Source organism: Daldinia childiae (assembly GCF_008694065.1).
Source record: "Daldinia childiae strain JS-1345 chromosome Unknown Scaffold15, whole genome shotgun sequence".
NCBI classification, from domain to species: domain Eukaryota; kingdom Fungi; phylum Ascomycota; class Sordariomycetes; order Xylariales; family Hypoxylaceae; genus Daldinia; species Daldinia childiae.
In genome coordinates, this window is record NW_022984656.1 from 60,047 (window position 1) to 72,723 (window position 12,677).

A 12,677-nucleotide genomic window follows, 5' to 3' on the forward strand; every position below is an offset into this window, starting at 1 on the left:
ACGCAGGCATTTTGCTCCTTAACCCCCCTCCTTATTATGCTCGTAGATTACTTAACATTACCTCGCTTTCTCGTCAGGAACCTTAAGGAATCCGTCGTAATAGGAATTGAGCCAATCGGCAGCTGTTGAACCAGCGTTAACACCCAGCGAATCCCATCTACTAATCGATCCAACGTAGCCATCCGGTCGTAGGATCACGATGGAAACTTCATCTTTCTGTAGAGTTCCTACCCACTTGCTCGTACACGTCTGTCTGCGCGTGTCTAGGTATGGCACATTGTCTAGGTAGAATGACCATGCGCTTCGAGCGAAGAGGGGGGGCAGATCTTGGATCTCAACTCTGGCCTTCTCCATAGTCGCTACATTAGAGGTTAGCTTATTTGAATTCACATTGTAAAAAATACGTAGGCATCAGGGTTTCCATACTAATAAGTGCAAACGTTGTAAGCTCGCTCACGCTTGTGTATCTCTCTGAACGTATATAAACGTCCTCGGAGGTGGGTGTTCGTGGCTTTTCCAAATAGCTGGCCGCGGCGGCTTGACTCAGTTTCCTAAACAATGAGTCCTGCCTTGTCAATCCATTGCAGAAAGTCTGGAGGAACGGCATGCTATTGTGGATATCTGGCACAAAGAAGTACACCCTAAATTGGCCCAACATGGGAATGTCAAGCTGGACATCGATCGGATTCGCATCGATATATCGTGTTACCTTAGCAGGCGGAACGAGGCATCCCGGCCTCAGCTCGCCTCCACTGCGCTTGGACGGATGGTTAAGTACGTTGTGGTCGTACTCGACGCCGACTCCTGAGATAAATCGCACGTTTGTGCGGAAGTTCTCGGCTAAGGCCTTGGCGTCACCACCGGCCATCTTATTAGCGTGCTCATAATCGAAGTTGATGAGGTCGTGAGCAATCTTTCTACGCTCCATCTCGTATGATTCGAGTAGAACCGGCTTAGCTAAACCCCTCGAACTGAGGTTCAATTTCCACGCAAGGTTCCAGCTATCGTGCATACTGGTGTTCATACCCTGTGCAGCCTTGGGTGAATGCGTATGACTTGCATCTCCGGCAATAAAAGCCTGCAGATGCGGATCGGTGAATTTGTTTGCTATTCGCTGTCCGATCTGATAATTGCCGAACCATTCCACGGTACGCCATTCAACCGAGTACGGCGCCAAGATTTGCTTGGCACGTTTCATGACGAACTCTTGTCCGAGTTCTCGTAAGTTGCCGGTCTCGGTATCCGGTTTGATCTCGACGTAGAATCGAGTAGTGCCCCGTTCCCGCGGGACAATGAGTATGGAACCGTGTACCTCACTATAGACGACCGTCTTAGACCAGAGGTCCGGGAAGTCTGAAATGAGTTCTCCATCGAGCACAGCCCACACAGATTCATGAGATTTGCCTACTGAATATGTGTCTGGTATGCAGGTTCGCACCTTAGATCGGGCGCCATCGCCTAATAAGGTCAGCTAAGGGGGGTGTCTGAAATGTGTAGACTCATTTGTAACTTACATCCGACTATATATTTGGATAATGTCGTCTCCTTTTCCCCGGTGCTTGTGGCCTTGCACTCAATCTCTAACAAGCCTGCATCATCCTCTTGTCTTTTAAAAGATTGGAATTGATGACTGCGCTTCACTTGGACACCCCGCTTTACGAGATCCTCTATGAAGACCCCTTCCACAACCCCCTGATGAACTAGGAGGATATAGTCATCGAGAAGATCAACAACTAGTGCCGGATAATGGATCTCACGGCCTAGACGTCTTAATCGGCGGTTTGCAGTGGCTTCCCAGAAGCATATGTCATACACCTTAGCGCCTCTCATTAGTAGGCCATCTGCGAGTCTGAGTTGACGCAGGGTCTCTATCGTCTTGGGTTGTAACCCATCAGCACGACCAGCTTGAGTCTGATCGGGTCTCTCATCTATGACTTCGACACTGATGCCGAATCTAGCTAGTAAAGTACTGCATGGATTGGATGTAAGCGTGGGCGTTAGGGAGGGTATTTTTAGGGATGAAGACGATCAAGATGGCGACCACCAACGGTCTTACTCTCTTTTTTCTCTCTTTTCATTCTATAACTATAGACTACGGATGGAAAAGAAGAAGAAGAAGAAAATGAAGAAATACGGGAATAAAATGCAACTTACGCCAACATCAAGCCGGCAGGTCCAGCTCCGACGACGCAGACTTCGGAGCTGTGTCGTGAGCCGTTGGTTTCACGGCGCTTGGCTGGACCATGGCCATTAAGTTCGCCATTGGTGCTGCCGTTGGTGTCGCCGTTCTGTCGCACACCGTTTACCTCATCTACGAGCATGGCGCCGGTTTCAATTCCCTAGACAAGATTTATTTCATGCGAGTACGTTAAAGGCTTCTACCAGAGCACAATAAATAGCAAGGTGGCTTGCTCTGAGGTAGCAAAGAGTAACGAGGCGGCGTTTGGGGGAAGTGGTGGTGGTGGGTCGTTGACGGTTGGTCCGATCAGTAAGATGGATTGTATTTCATCGGTTGATTGATTTGATGAATGGGGGATGGGTGAGTCGAGTTTGAGTCTCAAGTCTCAATGGAGACTGTGTATGTATTACCGGCGAACAGCGTTCCGTCTGGTGACTTTTTTTGAAAGCCAAGGTAAGATCTAGTAGGTCTGGTAGGCCAAAGGAACGAATGAGAACGAATGAGCTCACACTTCAGTCCTTCACTTGAGTAGATAAAGTTATAAAATAATTAATTCACACTGTGCTCAGACCATTGTCAGGTGGTTTGGTGCCATTCTCGAACCACTCCGGGTCCCCTAGATCGGGCTGGTCGGGCTAGTTCAAACTGGGGGGACAAGGGGGAGTAGTGTATTGTATCCTGTGTATGGAAAAGAAAAAACAGAAACATATGGGGGCTTAAGAGGCAAAAGCGACATGTAACTGGATATTAAAATAGTGGGTTGTTTCGACTTGTTCCGACTTGTTCTAGAACTGTTGCCATTTTTGTTAATTATCAACCTTGGACCTGCCTCGAAATTGTTTGAATAATGAGATGATTATCCATAATAACCCCTCCACCCCTCCACCCCTTCCCATTCGGGTGCTCTTCGTCCTCTAGGAGACCCCTGAAACGTTTTTTCTGCATTTGCCCCTCCCCCATTCTTTCCCTATTCTTTACCCTATTATCTATCCAGGTACCGGCATTAGGCATTAGGATACATTTTTGTCTGACAACCCTCCCACTCCTTACTGCTACACTTACATATGCTGCTGAATATCCCTGTCTAAAATGTCAAATATCACACCACTTTATGTACATACACAATAAGTATGTAGTAGAGAGCACGGATAAGATAGGCTGCATGTTACGCAGTATGTATTGATATCTGCCAAGACATCATCTCCAGCCTTAGGTATCTCTTGCAGACTTCTCAAATAGTGATATCGGCAGCACGTCGCTTATCAAGCCGACGTGTTGGGCACTTGGAGATATACCCCTCATAGCCAGCCTTACACAGTACGTTAATGAGAAATAAGTTAAGCTACATTACCATATATCTCCATTCTAGTGAATTCGACGTCTTGGTAAATAAAAGATCATCTCACAATGGCTGAAATCTCAGGTGGATGGCAAGAGAAGGTCCGCTTGAAGCGCGAAGCTCAAAAGCGAGCACTGGCCATTTCAGACAATATCAAACATGTAAGAAGCTATTTGAGGAGTAAAACGAGTTTACTTTAACTGTTACGCTTGCTGAAATAAATTGGAATGATAGAATAGCCCGGACTGGGTATTTATTGAGGATATTTCGGCGTTGGTCCGTCGCTTTGCTTCTGGCGAGCTAAGTTCTGTAGCTGTGACGGAAGCATATATTGAAAGGTTCCGTAGAGACATAATACATGCATCAAGTCGAAATTTAGTGTTCATCTTTGAAAGTTACTAATTTTGTTTCATCTCGCCAGGGCTACTATTGCACATGGTTTGGTAGGTTTTCTCTCGGATATTGTTGCTGTGTTGTAAATTATATACTGATTGCATCTCTCGAGAATATTAGACGAATTGGTTTGTTGCCTATTCATCATGGGATTTCGATCGGTAGCTGGTTAACATTGACGATAGTCTTACCGAAATTCTCTTCGAAGAAGCCTTGGTGCGGGCTCGTGAGCTGGATGATTATCAAAAAGAACATGGGGATGTCATCGGTCCGCTACATGGTGTTCCCGTTACCCTTAAAGATCAATTTAATGTTAAAGGCTATGATAGCACTCTGGGCTATGTTGGCCGCGCATTCAATCCCGCGACTGAAGACGCGGTTCTTGTCACGCTGCTAAAGAAACTCGGTGCTGTTGTGCTGGCCAAAACGAATCTCCCTCAGAGTATAATGGTGAGCTCAGATTCACTCTTGGCGCTACAAGATAGTTAGTATCTGACCATGAATTATAGTGGTGTGAAACTGAGAATCCGCTTTGGGGCCTTACTACACATTTTTTCTCTAAGGACTACACTCTCGGCGGCTCGACAGGCGGCGAGGCAGCGCTACTAAGCCTTCGCGGGAGTCTTCTCGGTTGGGGAACAGATATCGGTGGTAGTATTCGGATACCCGCCCATATGACAGGTTTATACGGGTTCAAGCCGAGTGTAAGATATCTCTTATTCTAAAAACTGCCCGAACGCAACCCCTGAACTAATATTGATTTGCCTTAGAGCTCCCGTCTCCCATATCAGGGAGTACCTGTGTCAACCGAAGGGCAAGACCATGTCCCTTCGTCGGTAGGGCCACTAATGCGAAATCTACCGTCGCTGACGCTAGTGATGAAAGAGCTGATCCAGTTAGAACCCTGGAAACATGACGCTCGTTGTGTACCTATACCATGGAGGGAGGAAATCTTTGAGAATTTCGGGTCTAAGCCGCTGACAATTGGCTTACTTATTGACGACGGAGTAGTCCGACCGCATCCGCCTATTACACGAGTACTTCTCTCATTGGTAGAAAAGCTCGAAGCCGCCGGTCATGATATCGTTGAATGGAATTCCAACCTCCACGCCGAATGCATCCAGGTTATGGTTAGATAGCATCTTTCATGACCATCTGCCTATATTTTCTAATTTTTGTGGTCTTTAGGATGAATTCTATACGGCTGACGGTGGCGAAGATATCCGCCGCGATGTCCAAGCCGGTGGAGAACCCTTTATTCCCCACGTAGAAGCTTTGGTCAACAAGGGCCAGCCTATTTCTGTCTACGATTACTGGCAGTTGAACAAGCGTAAAACAGCGCTCCAACAAGCGTATCTTGAGAAATGGAATGAAATTAGGTCACCAAAGACGGGAAAGCAGGTCGACGTTGTGTTAATGCCACCCATGCCACATACAGCTGTCCCCCATCGTGCTTGTCGATGGGTAGGATATACTAAGATATGGAACGTCTTAGACTATTCAGCTCTAGTTATCCCCGCAGGTAAAGTATCTTCTATCGATAGCCACGTACCATGGAACCACACGCCGAGGAATGCAATAGATGAGTGGAATAATGCTCTATGGACTCGAGAAAAGGAGAAGATGATCAAGCTCGAACTTTCTGTTGGGGTGCAAATAGTTGGAAGGAAGCTCGAAGAAGAGAAAGTCCTTGCAACTGGTACTATTATTGATAAATTTGTGCGAGAAGTTAGGTAACTATGGTGCAAAGAGTCTTAATAGTTCACCTTATTAGGTATGATTGCACTCTAGTGTCCGACCGTCTAAATTCATCATCCCAATTACTCATCCTACTTCTTAAGGATCTCCCCAGGAGGAGCGGGCATCATAGCTCCCTCAGGTGGCTTGTTCTTACTTTTGAAGTAGTCGCACATCTTCAGCGGTTAGCAATGCGAAATAGATAGACTCAAATTCATAAAACAATGCTTACTTCGGCAAATGTCATCCATTCTACCCCCTCGTGCTTGTTGATATGCTCGATCAACCTTTCGTGCATTAAGAGGACATGCGGCCGGCCCGATACGTCGGGGTGAATCGTCATAGGGAAGATGAACTCGTCATACTCGCGATAAAAATAATCAAAATGGTCACGCCATATGTCTTCAACATCCCTAGACTGGTAATTAGACCCGAGATATAATCATATTCTAAGTCTCTTACGAACCTCGGATTAACCCAGCCGTGCGAATTGGCCGAGTTTTTCATGAACATCATAGGAGGAAGATCATCGATATACCATGAGCCTGGGATTTCCACCATGCCCGTGGGTTGCCCCTTGATGAGGGGCTTCATCCACTCTTCGGCTTTTTTCTTATAGTCGATCCTGGTATGACTTAGCACTATGCTCATATATATCTCAGGTTCGGTGTCAATGAATATCCGCAACTTTCTAATCACCGACTCTCTATCGGTCAAAGCGATTGTAAATTAAGGGAATGACTACGACATACTATGTTGAGGTTAGCTGGCATTCGGAAACATGCAATTCATTACCAGATACAATATTAGGTAAATCGTAAACGACCTTGTCGCACATACCTTTGTCCATGAGTCCCCGGTGCGCAACCAATACATCTGGCAGTCTTCGTGGGACATAGAATGATCGTATTCGATACCATAAGAGAGCATCAACTCCGTCCCTTCTTTGCTAGTCTCCCACCAAGGCGCAACGCTACCTCTCGGCGGCTTACCGCAGAACTCGGTGAGAAGTCTATATGTTTTGTCGAGGACATCTCGCTGCTGCTCGAGCGTCATGTCGACCGGGTTCTCATGAGAATATCCGTGAAGACCGATCTCGTGACCGGCGTCTCTCACCATAGCGCATTCTTCCGGAAATGTCTCGAGCGAATGACCTGGTATGAACCATGACGCCTTGATTTTATACTTATCAAATAATTTGAGCAGACGACGGGTTCCAACAGTGCCAGCCCAGAGTCCTAATTGAAAGGGGACGATTGGCGTTAGATACGCAGTCTAATCACCGTAGCATGGGAAGAGGTCTAACCTCTGCTGATGTCGCTGGTACTATCCTCGCCTCCATAAGAGCCAAGCCAGCCGGCAACAGCATCAATATCTACTCCGTACCTAGTATAATACTTTATTAGTTATTGTTATCTATATCCTAATATTCATAAAACTAGGTATTTGCTCACCCGACAAGGACCTTTTTCTTACCCATGGCGGAACAAAGTATGAAAATGATGCGAATCTGATGTAAAATTATCTAATTATCACAAGTATTTTGGCCGACAGTCAAGTGTCCCCTCAGCTCAAGTTTATCATTAGAATCTAACCGTCTAGCAACACCCTGCTCCAAAACAAGGTATACAACCCCCATTCTTGAACGCCCACCCCATGTACCCCGCAAAGTTAGACACATCATATTTTCAACTAGCTCATACTATGTGCCTTATCTATTCTAAGGCAACTCGGGAGTCTCCGGATTTACTAGAATGGGAGACAGGAATTGATGGAGAAAGCCGATGTCGAACTGTTTCCAATGTTAGTGGAAATCTTATGATTCCGTACGCAGCTGATGTTGGAAATATGTCCTAGGAAAAGAGCACGAATTACGGTTTAGTGAGAGGAGACAATCCAAGATAATTCTGAGAGCCGCTGTGCAGTACTCACATTACATATATGCGTACAACACTGTACTACCTATTCCCACCACTCCACTAATATTAATTGCCGGGTTTATGAGTATCTCCAAATCGAATTCTTTTCTTTATACGTGCAACCTCGCTATCTGCTCTAACCACCAAACGTGAATTCGAATATCATCCGTTAGCTCCGGGTGAAAACTTGTCCCGAACACGTTCTCCTGTCTTAACGCGACGATATCTCCTGCTCCTTTAGGTGTTGCTGCTTGAATATCAGTACCCTTGATCGACGCCGCTGCAGCTTTATTCGAGGCGTGACGTCCGGGAAGAGTAGCTAAGATCTCAACCTTTCCTTTGGGGGCTTGGGCTTGGGCTTGGCTTTCGGATTTCTGCGTTGCGACTTCTGGCGTTATGCTCTCCGCCTTGTCGTCGACCGACGTAATGTCGCCTGTTAACACTTGATCCACGACAGGGGCTCGAATAAACACGGCCGGGAAAGGGGTAGCCTGAGCTCCATTGCTTCCCTGAGATAAGAAGGGCAAGTCTAGATCCGTTACGAAGCTTTCTTTCTGTCGGCCAAAATGATTGCGATGGACTTTGACATTGAGTCCCCCGATCAATTCCTGCCCGCCTCTTTTAGCGGCACTCGCTTGTTCAGACAAAAAGATAAGACCAGCACACGTGCCCCAAGTTGGCTTCTTGTTTACCCTTATGTGGTCGGCCAAACCCCGAGATTAGCGATTTTATATCCTCCCTCTGGGCGCTATACGTGTATCGGACTTACTTGACAAACTCGCGCAATGGTTCCAGTAGCCCAGACTGTGCGGCTACGAGAGATAGCGTGGTACTTTCCCCTCCAGGTATAATTAAGGCATCACATGTGGCTAACTGCTCTGGCGTCCGGACCTCGATGAAGTTGAAGTTCGATGTTAGAGTTGTGATGTGTGCGGCTGCTTTACGGAGAGAGCTGAGATGTTCCGAGAAACCTCCTTGGAGAGCAAGGACACCAACGGTCACCATGTTCGCTCTACCAGGTACTAGGATGTCTTCACGATATTCCCGAGTATGCTCTCTCAAAGTGGTTGGTGAAGGTCAGCCAACTGTATTCGCTATTAGTTAACCGACACTATGGAACGACCCGGGATTAGCTCGACAGATCCGGGATTTGATAGATGTAAACGATTCGGAGCTTTAGGTATTTATTTTATCTTATATGTCTCTATATTGCTCAGGTTGGTAATATAGGTAAATACCTCTTTCTTATTAGTCTAACCTATTAGTGTCTCTCTATCTATTTCTTAGTCTGTCGCATCCCGCGGAAATCTTTTTGGAGGAGGCCCTAAGAGGTACAAACACTGACTGTTACCGAAGCCGTTACCGTCACCGTTTATACACGTAACTCCCCAGTCCCTATGAATACTTATCTTTATCTGTTACCGTATCTGTTACTCCTACTTCAATGCATAATGCGTACCATGGTATACCGAGTAATCCTCCCCGAGACCGGCGATGTCATATGCGTCATCCCGACCGAAGTACGGGGAAGTACCTCTTCTTTGATCTTTCTTGCCAACTCGCTATGTAAAATTTTCAACTGATCGGACTCTCAAACTAAGCATGGATCCTTCTGGGTCATTTAGACTTCTCGATCTATACCCATCTTGGGGAAAGTCATGGCTCCATCTAATTCCTGGGCAGTCATTTCATTGGTGAATGAGCCCTTTTTTTTGTCACCTTGAATGACTATAAGGCTCGGCCGGCTTCTGAAATTTCCCGCCTTTGGAGACGGGTATAGACGGAAAGCTACGCATGTATGAGTAAGTTATTCTAATTTACCAACCGTAAGTGAAGAAATTCCGATATCCTCACGTCCCTTGTTGCCTCCCTAGACCCTAGACGCTTCACTCATACCTTACGTGCTGTGCCGATTTAAACGCCTTGCCCCTGCGTATATTCTTCTATTTAAAGAACCTCTTAAAGAGTTCAGACTCCGAAATAGAAAGTTCAGTCAGTCAAAAGTTTCGCCTCCTCAGATACCACTCCAATTTCCGAAACAACTCAACCAGCAATCATGACGGGTAACGATGCAAACAACGCTTCGGCGTCGGCCAATGGCTCTTCGATATCCTCTTCTTCCAAGTCTGACTTCATCGTCAAGGCAGGGCTGGCCCAGATGCTGAAAGGAGGCGTCATCATGGACGTAACAGATGCCGCACAGGCCCGCATCGCTGAAGAAGCTGGAGCCTGCGCCGTCATGGCTCTCGAGCGCGTACCGGCCGATATCCGAGCAGAAGGTGGGGTCGCACGCATGTCAGACCCTGGTAAAATTAAGGAGATCCAGGAAGCTGTGACTATTCCTGTCATGGCTAAGGCCCGTATCGGTCATTTCGTCGAGTGCCAGATCCTCGAAGCCCTGGGCGTGGACTATATTGACGAAAGCGAGGTCCTTACTCCCGCCGACGATACGTTCCACGTCGAGAAGAGCCCCTTCAAGGTACCCTTCGTCTGCGGCTGTAGGAATCTGCCTGAGGCCCTGAGGCGTATTGCTGAAGGTGCTGCTATGATTCGAACCAAGGGCGAGGCTGGTACAGGAGACGTTGTTGAAGCCGTCAAACACATGCGCACGGTTAACCGTGACATTGCTCGGGCCAGATCCGCGCTTCAGGAAGGTGGTGACTTAGCAATCAGAGCCCTGGCGAGGGAATTTGAGTGTGACGCTGTGCTGCTCAAGCAAACGGCCGAACTTGGACGCTTACCGGTGGTCAACTTCGCCGCTGGAGGTGTAGCGACCCCCGCGGACGCTGCATTGATGATGCAGTTGGGCTGCGACGGAGTCTTCGTCGGCAGCGGTATTTTCAAATCAGGCGACGCGGCCAAGAGAGCTAAGGCTATCGTGAGAGCCACGACACATTTCCGAGATCCAAAAGTCCTAGCCGAGTGCAGCGAAGGCCTCGGCGAGGCAATGGTTGGTACCAGCGTCAACAGCATGAGGCCCGAGCAGAAGATGGCCGGAAGGGGATGGTGATTAGGGACTAGGGGTATGCTATAATGTTACATGGGGTGGGACATCTGAATTTCAACAATTATACATCATAGTCAGCTGGGAGCATGGGGAATCAACACCAATGGCGTAGACTAAAACAAGACGAGGTGATGTTTATGCATTTTGTGAAGGCGTACTTAAATCTACTTATTGACATGACCACCGCCGTCTAGAAAAGTCAGATGGTCACAAATCCAACAAGAATATCCCGCCAGTCTTGAGATTCTCATGCAGGTTGATTGCTCCAAATGGCGTTGCTCAGAGTCTTGTTAGGGGTGAAATATTTCTCCAAGTCTGGCTTTGCGCGAATGATTAGATCAGCCTCCATACGACCGAACACGACGCCTCCGTGCTCATTCAGATGCGTCGTGTCTTTCTTGTCTGAACCGTAGTTGTATTCCCAGGCGGCTTGCTTCCCGATGGCGTTGACGTACTTTAGACTCGCCTCGTTGAGGTCGATGACGGTTGAGTCTGTTGCTTTGGCCGCTGCGATGGCTGCTAAGCGCTGATCGTGCAGCGAATCCGTGGCGTTGTGATCATCATTTGAGGGAAAAGCCCGGCGTGAAAGCGATGATGTTAGTAGCTGGATTTTATGTTAGTAACAGTTAAGATGATCGCCTCTTCTGTCCCTTCGCCCTCTATATTTTTCTTCAACTCCCACCTATAGTTCTCTCTTCCCTCCCTAGGAATAATAGGGGATACATACTGGTGTGCCACCTAGTGACTTGACCTCGTTAGCGAAACGAATAAGGTTAGCTTGGTACTGCTCGAAGGTAACACCGCTGGTTGATTTCTGATCGTTATGTCCGAACTATAAAGGCATCACCGGTTAGCTTATATGTCTTATAGTATTATGCATCGAGTCCAGTTAGAAGGGTGTCACGTGCCCCCTTCTCATGCCCTGTTTAGTCTGGTTTACTTACACTAATAGTCACGTAGCAATCATATTTAGCCACGTTATCCTGTAGATGTTTCGTTATATTCGCCCAGTATCCGCCGGCCTCGAAAGACGCCGTCGTCGCGCCGCTCTTCCCGATATTCACTCCCCAAGCCGGACTCTTAAGCGTAGCTAGGAAGCCGTCGCCCCAACCACCGTCGACTGCCGTCGTGGAATCGCCCGCCAAGAAGAACGCCGCAGGTTTAGACGAACACTTGGTGAGCGGACTTCCGGCGACCAAAGTAGATAGAGCCGTAGCCCATAAAATTAAACGCGACATAGCTATTGTGAGAAAGTATGCCAATTATTATGTTTTGACTATCGAGATATGTCCAGAACTATCTCTTGGCAACTACAATTACGAGGAACCCAGGTCTGGGCCCGGACCTCCATTTGTACTCGCAGACAAGCCACGTATTAATGAAGTCAAGTATATAACAGGCATCTATAGCTCTCCTATTCTCCTCTCGACGAGTTACATCGGCGACAGCTAGGCCACGGAAGCACATACAACTCTCGTATGATTATGTACCGAGACGAGCTGTGCGCTATTGGTCCATTTTGGGGCCGGTACATAGGAATTGGAGGTCACCGCCCCATTCACCCGGCGGGCGTCAGCTACCCACCAATCATCGATGGCGTACCTGACGAAGAGAGAAATGTATGTTTCTGGCACGGCACGTGTACGGTCTGCATTATAAAACGCCGCTGTCGTAGAGGGCTGGCCTTTTTCGGCACTGCATCTTCGCCAGGGGCTATGCCTTAACTCGATTGTTAATTTTAGTCACGCGGAGCTTTCGTAGGGCTGACTACGGTGTATCTTTACTTGTTATTGTCAAGCCTCGGCCGGGCGGATTGGTATGTCATTAAATCCTGTATGACGTTGGTGTTTCCATGATATACTTGCCCAGAACAGAACACGGATTATTTATCTTGAATTATTTCTACAAGGTCTAGCATAGCCAATAATCACTACGTCAAAGCTTCAGAATACAAGAATATTAGAAGCTCATTTCGTATTAAACCGCCTTGCCAACACCTTATAAACCGTAGACCCCCACGTTAGAGCCCATATAAGAACACGCCTCATTACCTCATCTACACACGTTATAAATAGTAGCAGATATCCAAGCCACTAGCTTTCG

The 12,677-nt window shown here is 47.4% G+C and overlaps 5 protein-coding genes across 6 annotated transcripts; 2 read left to right on the plus strand and 3 right to left on the minus strand.

Moving 5' to 3' along the window:
* Nucleotides 1-57: 57 nt before the first annotated feature.
* GL218_08940 (Phenol 2-monooxygenase) lies at nucleotides 58-2,321 on the minus strand (the record flags this gene model as incomplete). Its single annotated transcript, XM_033585756.1, has 4 exons — nucleotides 58-359; nucleotides 427-1,458; nucleotides 1,515-1,969; nucleotides 2,155-2,321. The coding sequence occupies 4 exons, from the start codon at nucleotides 2,319-2,321 to the stop codon at nucleotides 58-60; spliced, it is 1,956 nt and encodes a 651-aa protein (XP_033440096.1).
* A 1,265-nt stretch (nucleotides 2,322-3,586) lies between these two features.
* GL218_08941 (Acetamidase) lies at nucleotides 3,587-5,648 on the plus strand (the record flags this gene model as incomplete). 2 transcript variants are annotated; one of them, XM_033585758.1, is made up of 8 exons in its annotated part: nucleotides 3,587-3,679; nucleotides 3,753-3,856; nucleotides 3,940-3,961; nucleotides 4,032-4,039; nucleotides 4,097-4,361; nucleotides 4,421-4,615; nucleotides 4,682-5,041; nucleotides 5,100-5,648. In XM_033585758.1, the coding sequence occupies 8 exons, from the start codon at nucleotides 3,587-3,589 to the stop codon at nucleotides 5,646-5,648; spliced, it is 1,596 nt and encodes a 531-aa protein (XP_033440095.1). The 2 variants fall into 2 exon arrangements, with proteins under 2 accessions (XP_033440095.1, XP_033440094.1); XM_033585757.1 differs by lacking the exons at nucleotides 3,940-3,961; nucleotides 4,032-4,039.
* Nucleotides 5,649-5,740: 92 nt separating this feature from the next.
* On the minus strand, nucleotides 5,741-8,572 carry GL218_08942 (Peptidoglycan deacetylase; the record flags this gene model as incomplete). Its single annotated transcript, XM_033585759.1, has 7 exons — nucleotides 5,741-5,824; nucleotides 5,881-6,061; nucleotides 6,115-6,305; nucleotides 6,489-6,886; nucleotides 6,955-7,034; nucleotides 7,709-8,260; nucleotides 8,337-8,572. 7 exons carry the CDS (start codon nucleotides 8,570-8,572, stop codon nucleotides 5,741-5,743), a joined length of 1,722 nt encoding a protein of 573 aa, XP_033440098.1.
* Nucleotides 8,573-9,623: 1,051 nt separating this feature from the next.
* GL218_08943 (Pyridoxine biosynthesis protein pyroA) lies at nucleotides 9,624-10,577 on the plus strand (the record flags this gene model as incomplete). Its single annotated transcript, XM_033585760.1, has 1 exon — nucleotides 9,624-10,577. The coding sequence occupies one exon, from the start codon at nucleotides 9,624-9,626 to the stop codon at nucleotides 10,575-10,577; it is 954 nt and encodes a 317-aa protein (XP_033440097.1).
* A 244-nt stretch (nucleotides 10,578-10,821) lies between these two features.
* Nucleotides 10,822-11,812, minus strand: GL218_08944 (Rhamnogalacturonan acetylesterase RhgT; the record flags this gene model as incomplete). Its single annotated transcript, XM_033585761.1, has 3 exons — nucleotides 10,822-11,178; nucleotides 11,302-11,406; nucleotides 11,519-11,812. The coding sequence occupies 3 exons, from the start codon at nucleotides 11,810-11,812 to the stop codon at nucleotides 10,822-10,824; spliced, it is 756 nt and encodes a 251-aa protein (XP_033440032.1).
* Nucleotides 11,813-12,677: the final 865 nt, after the last annotated feature.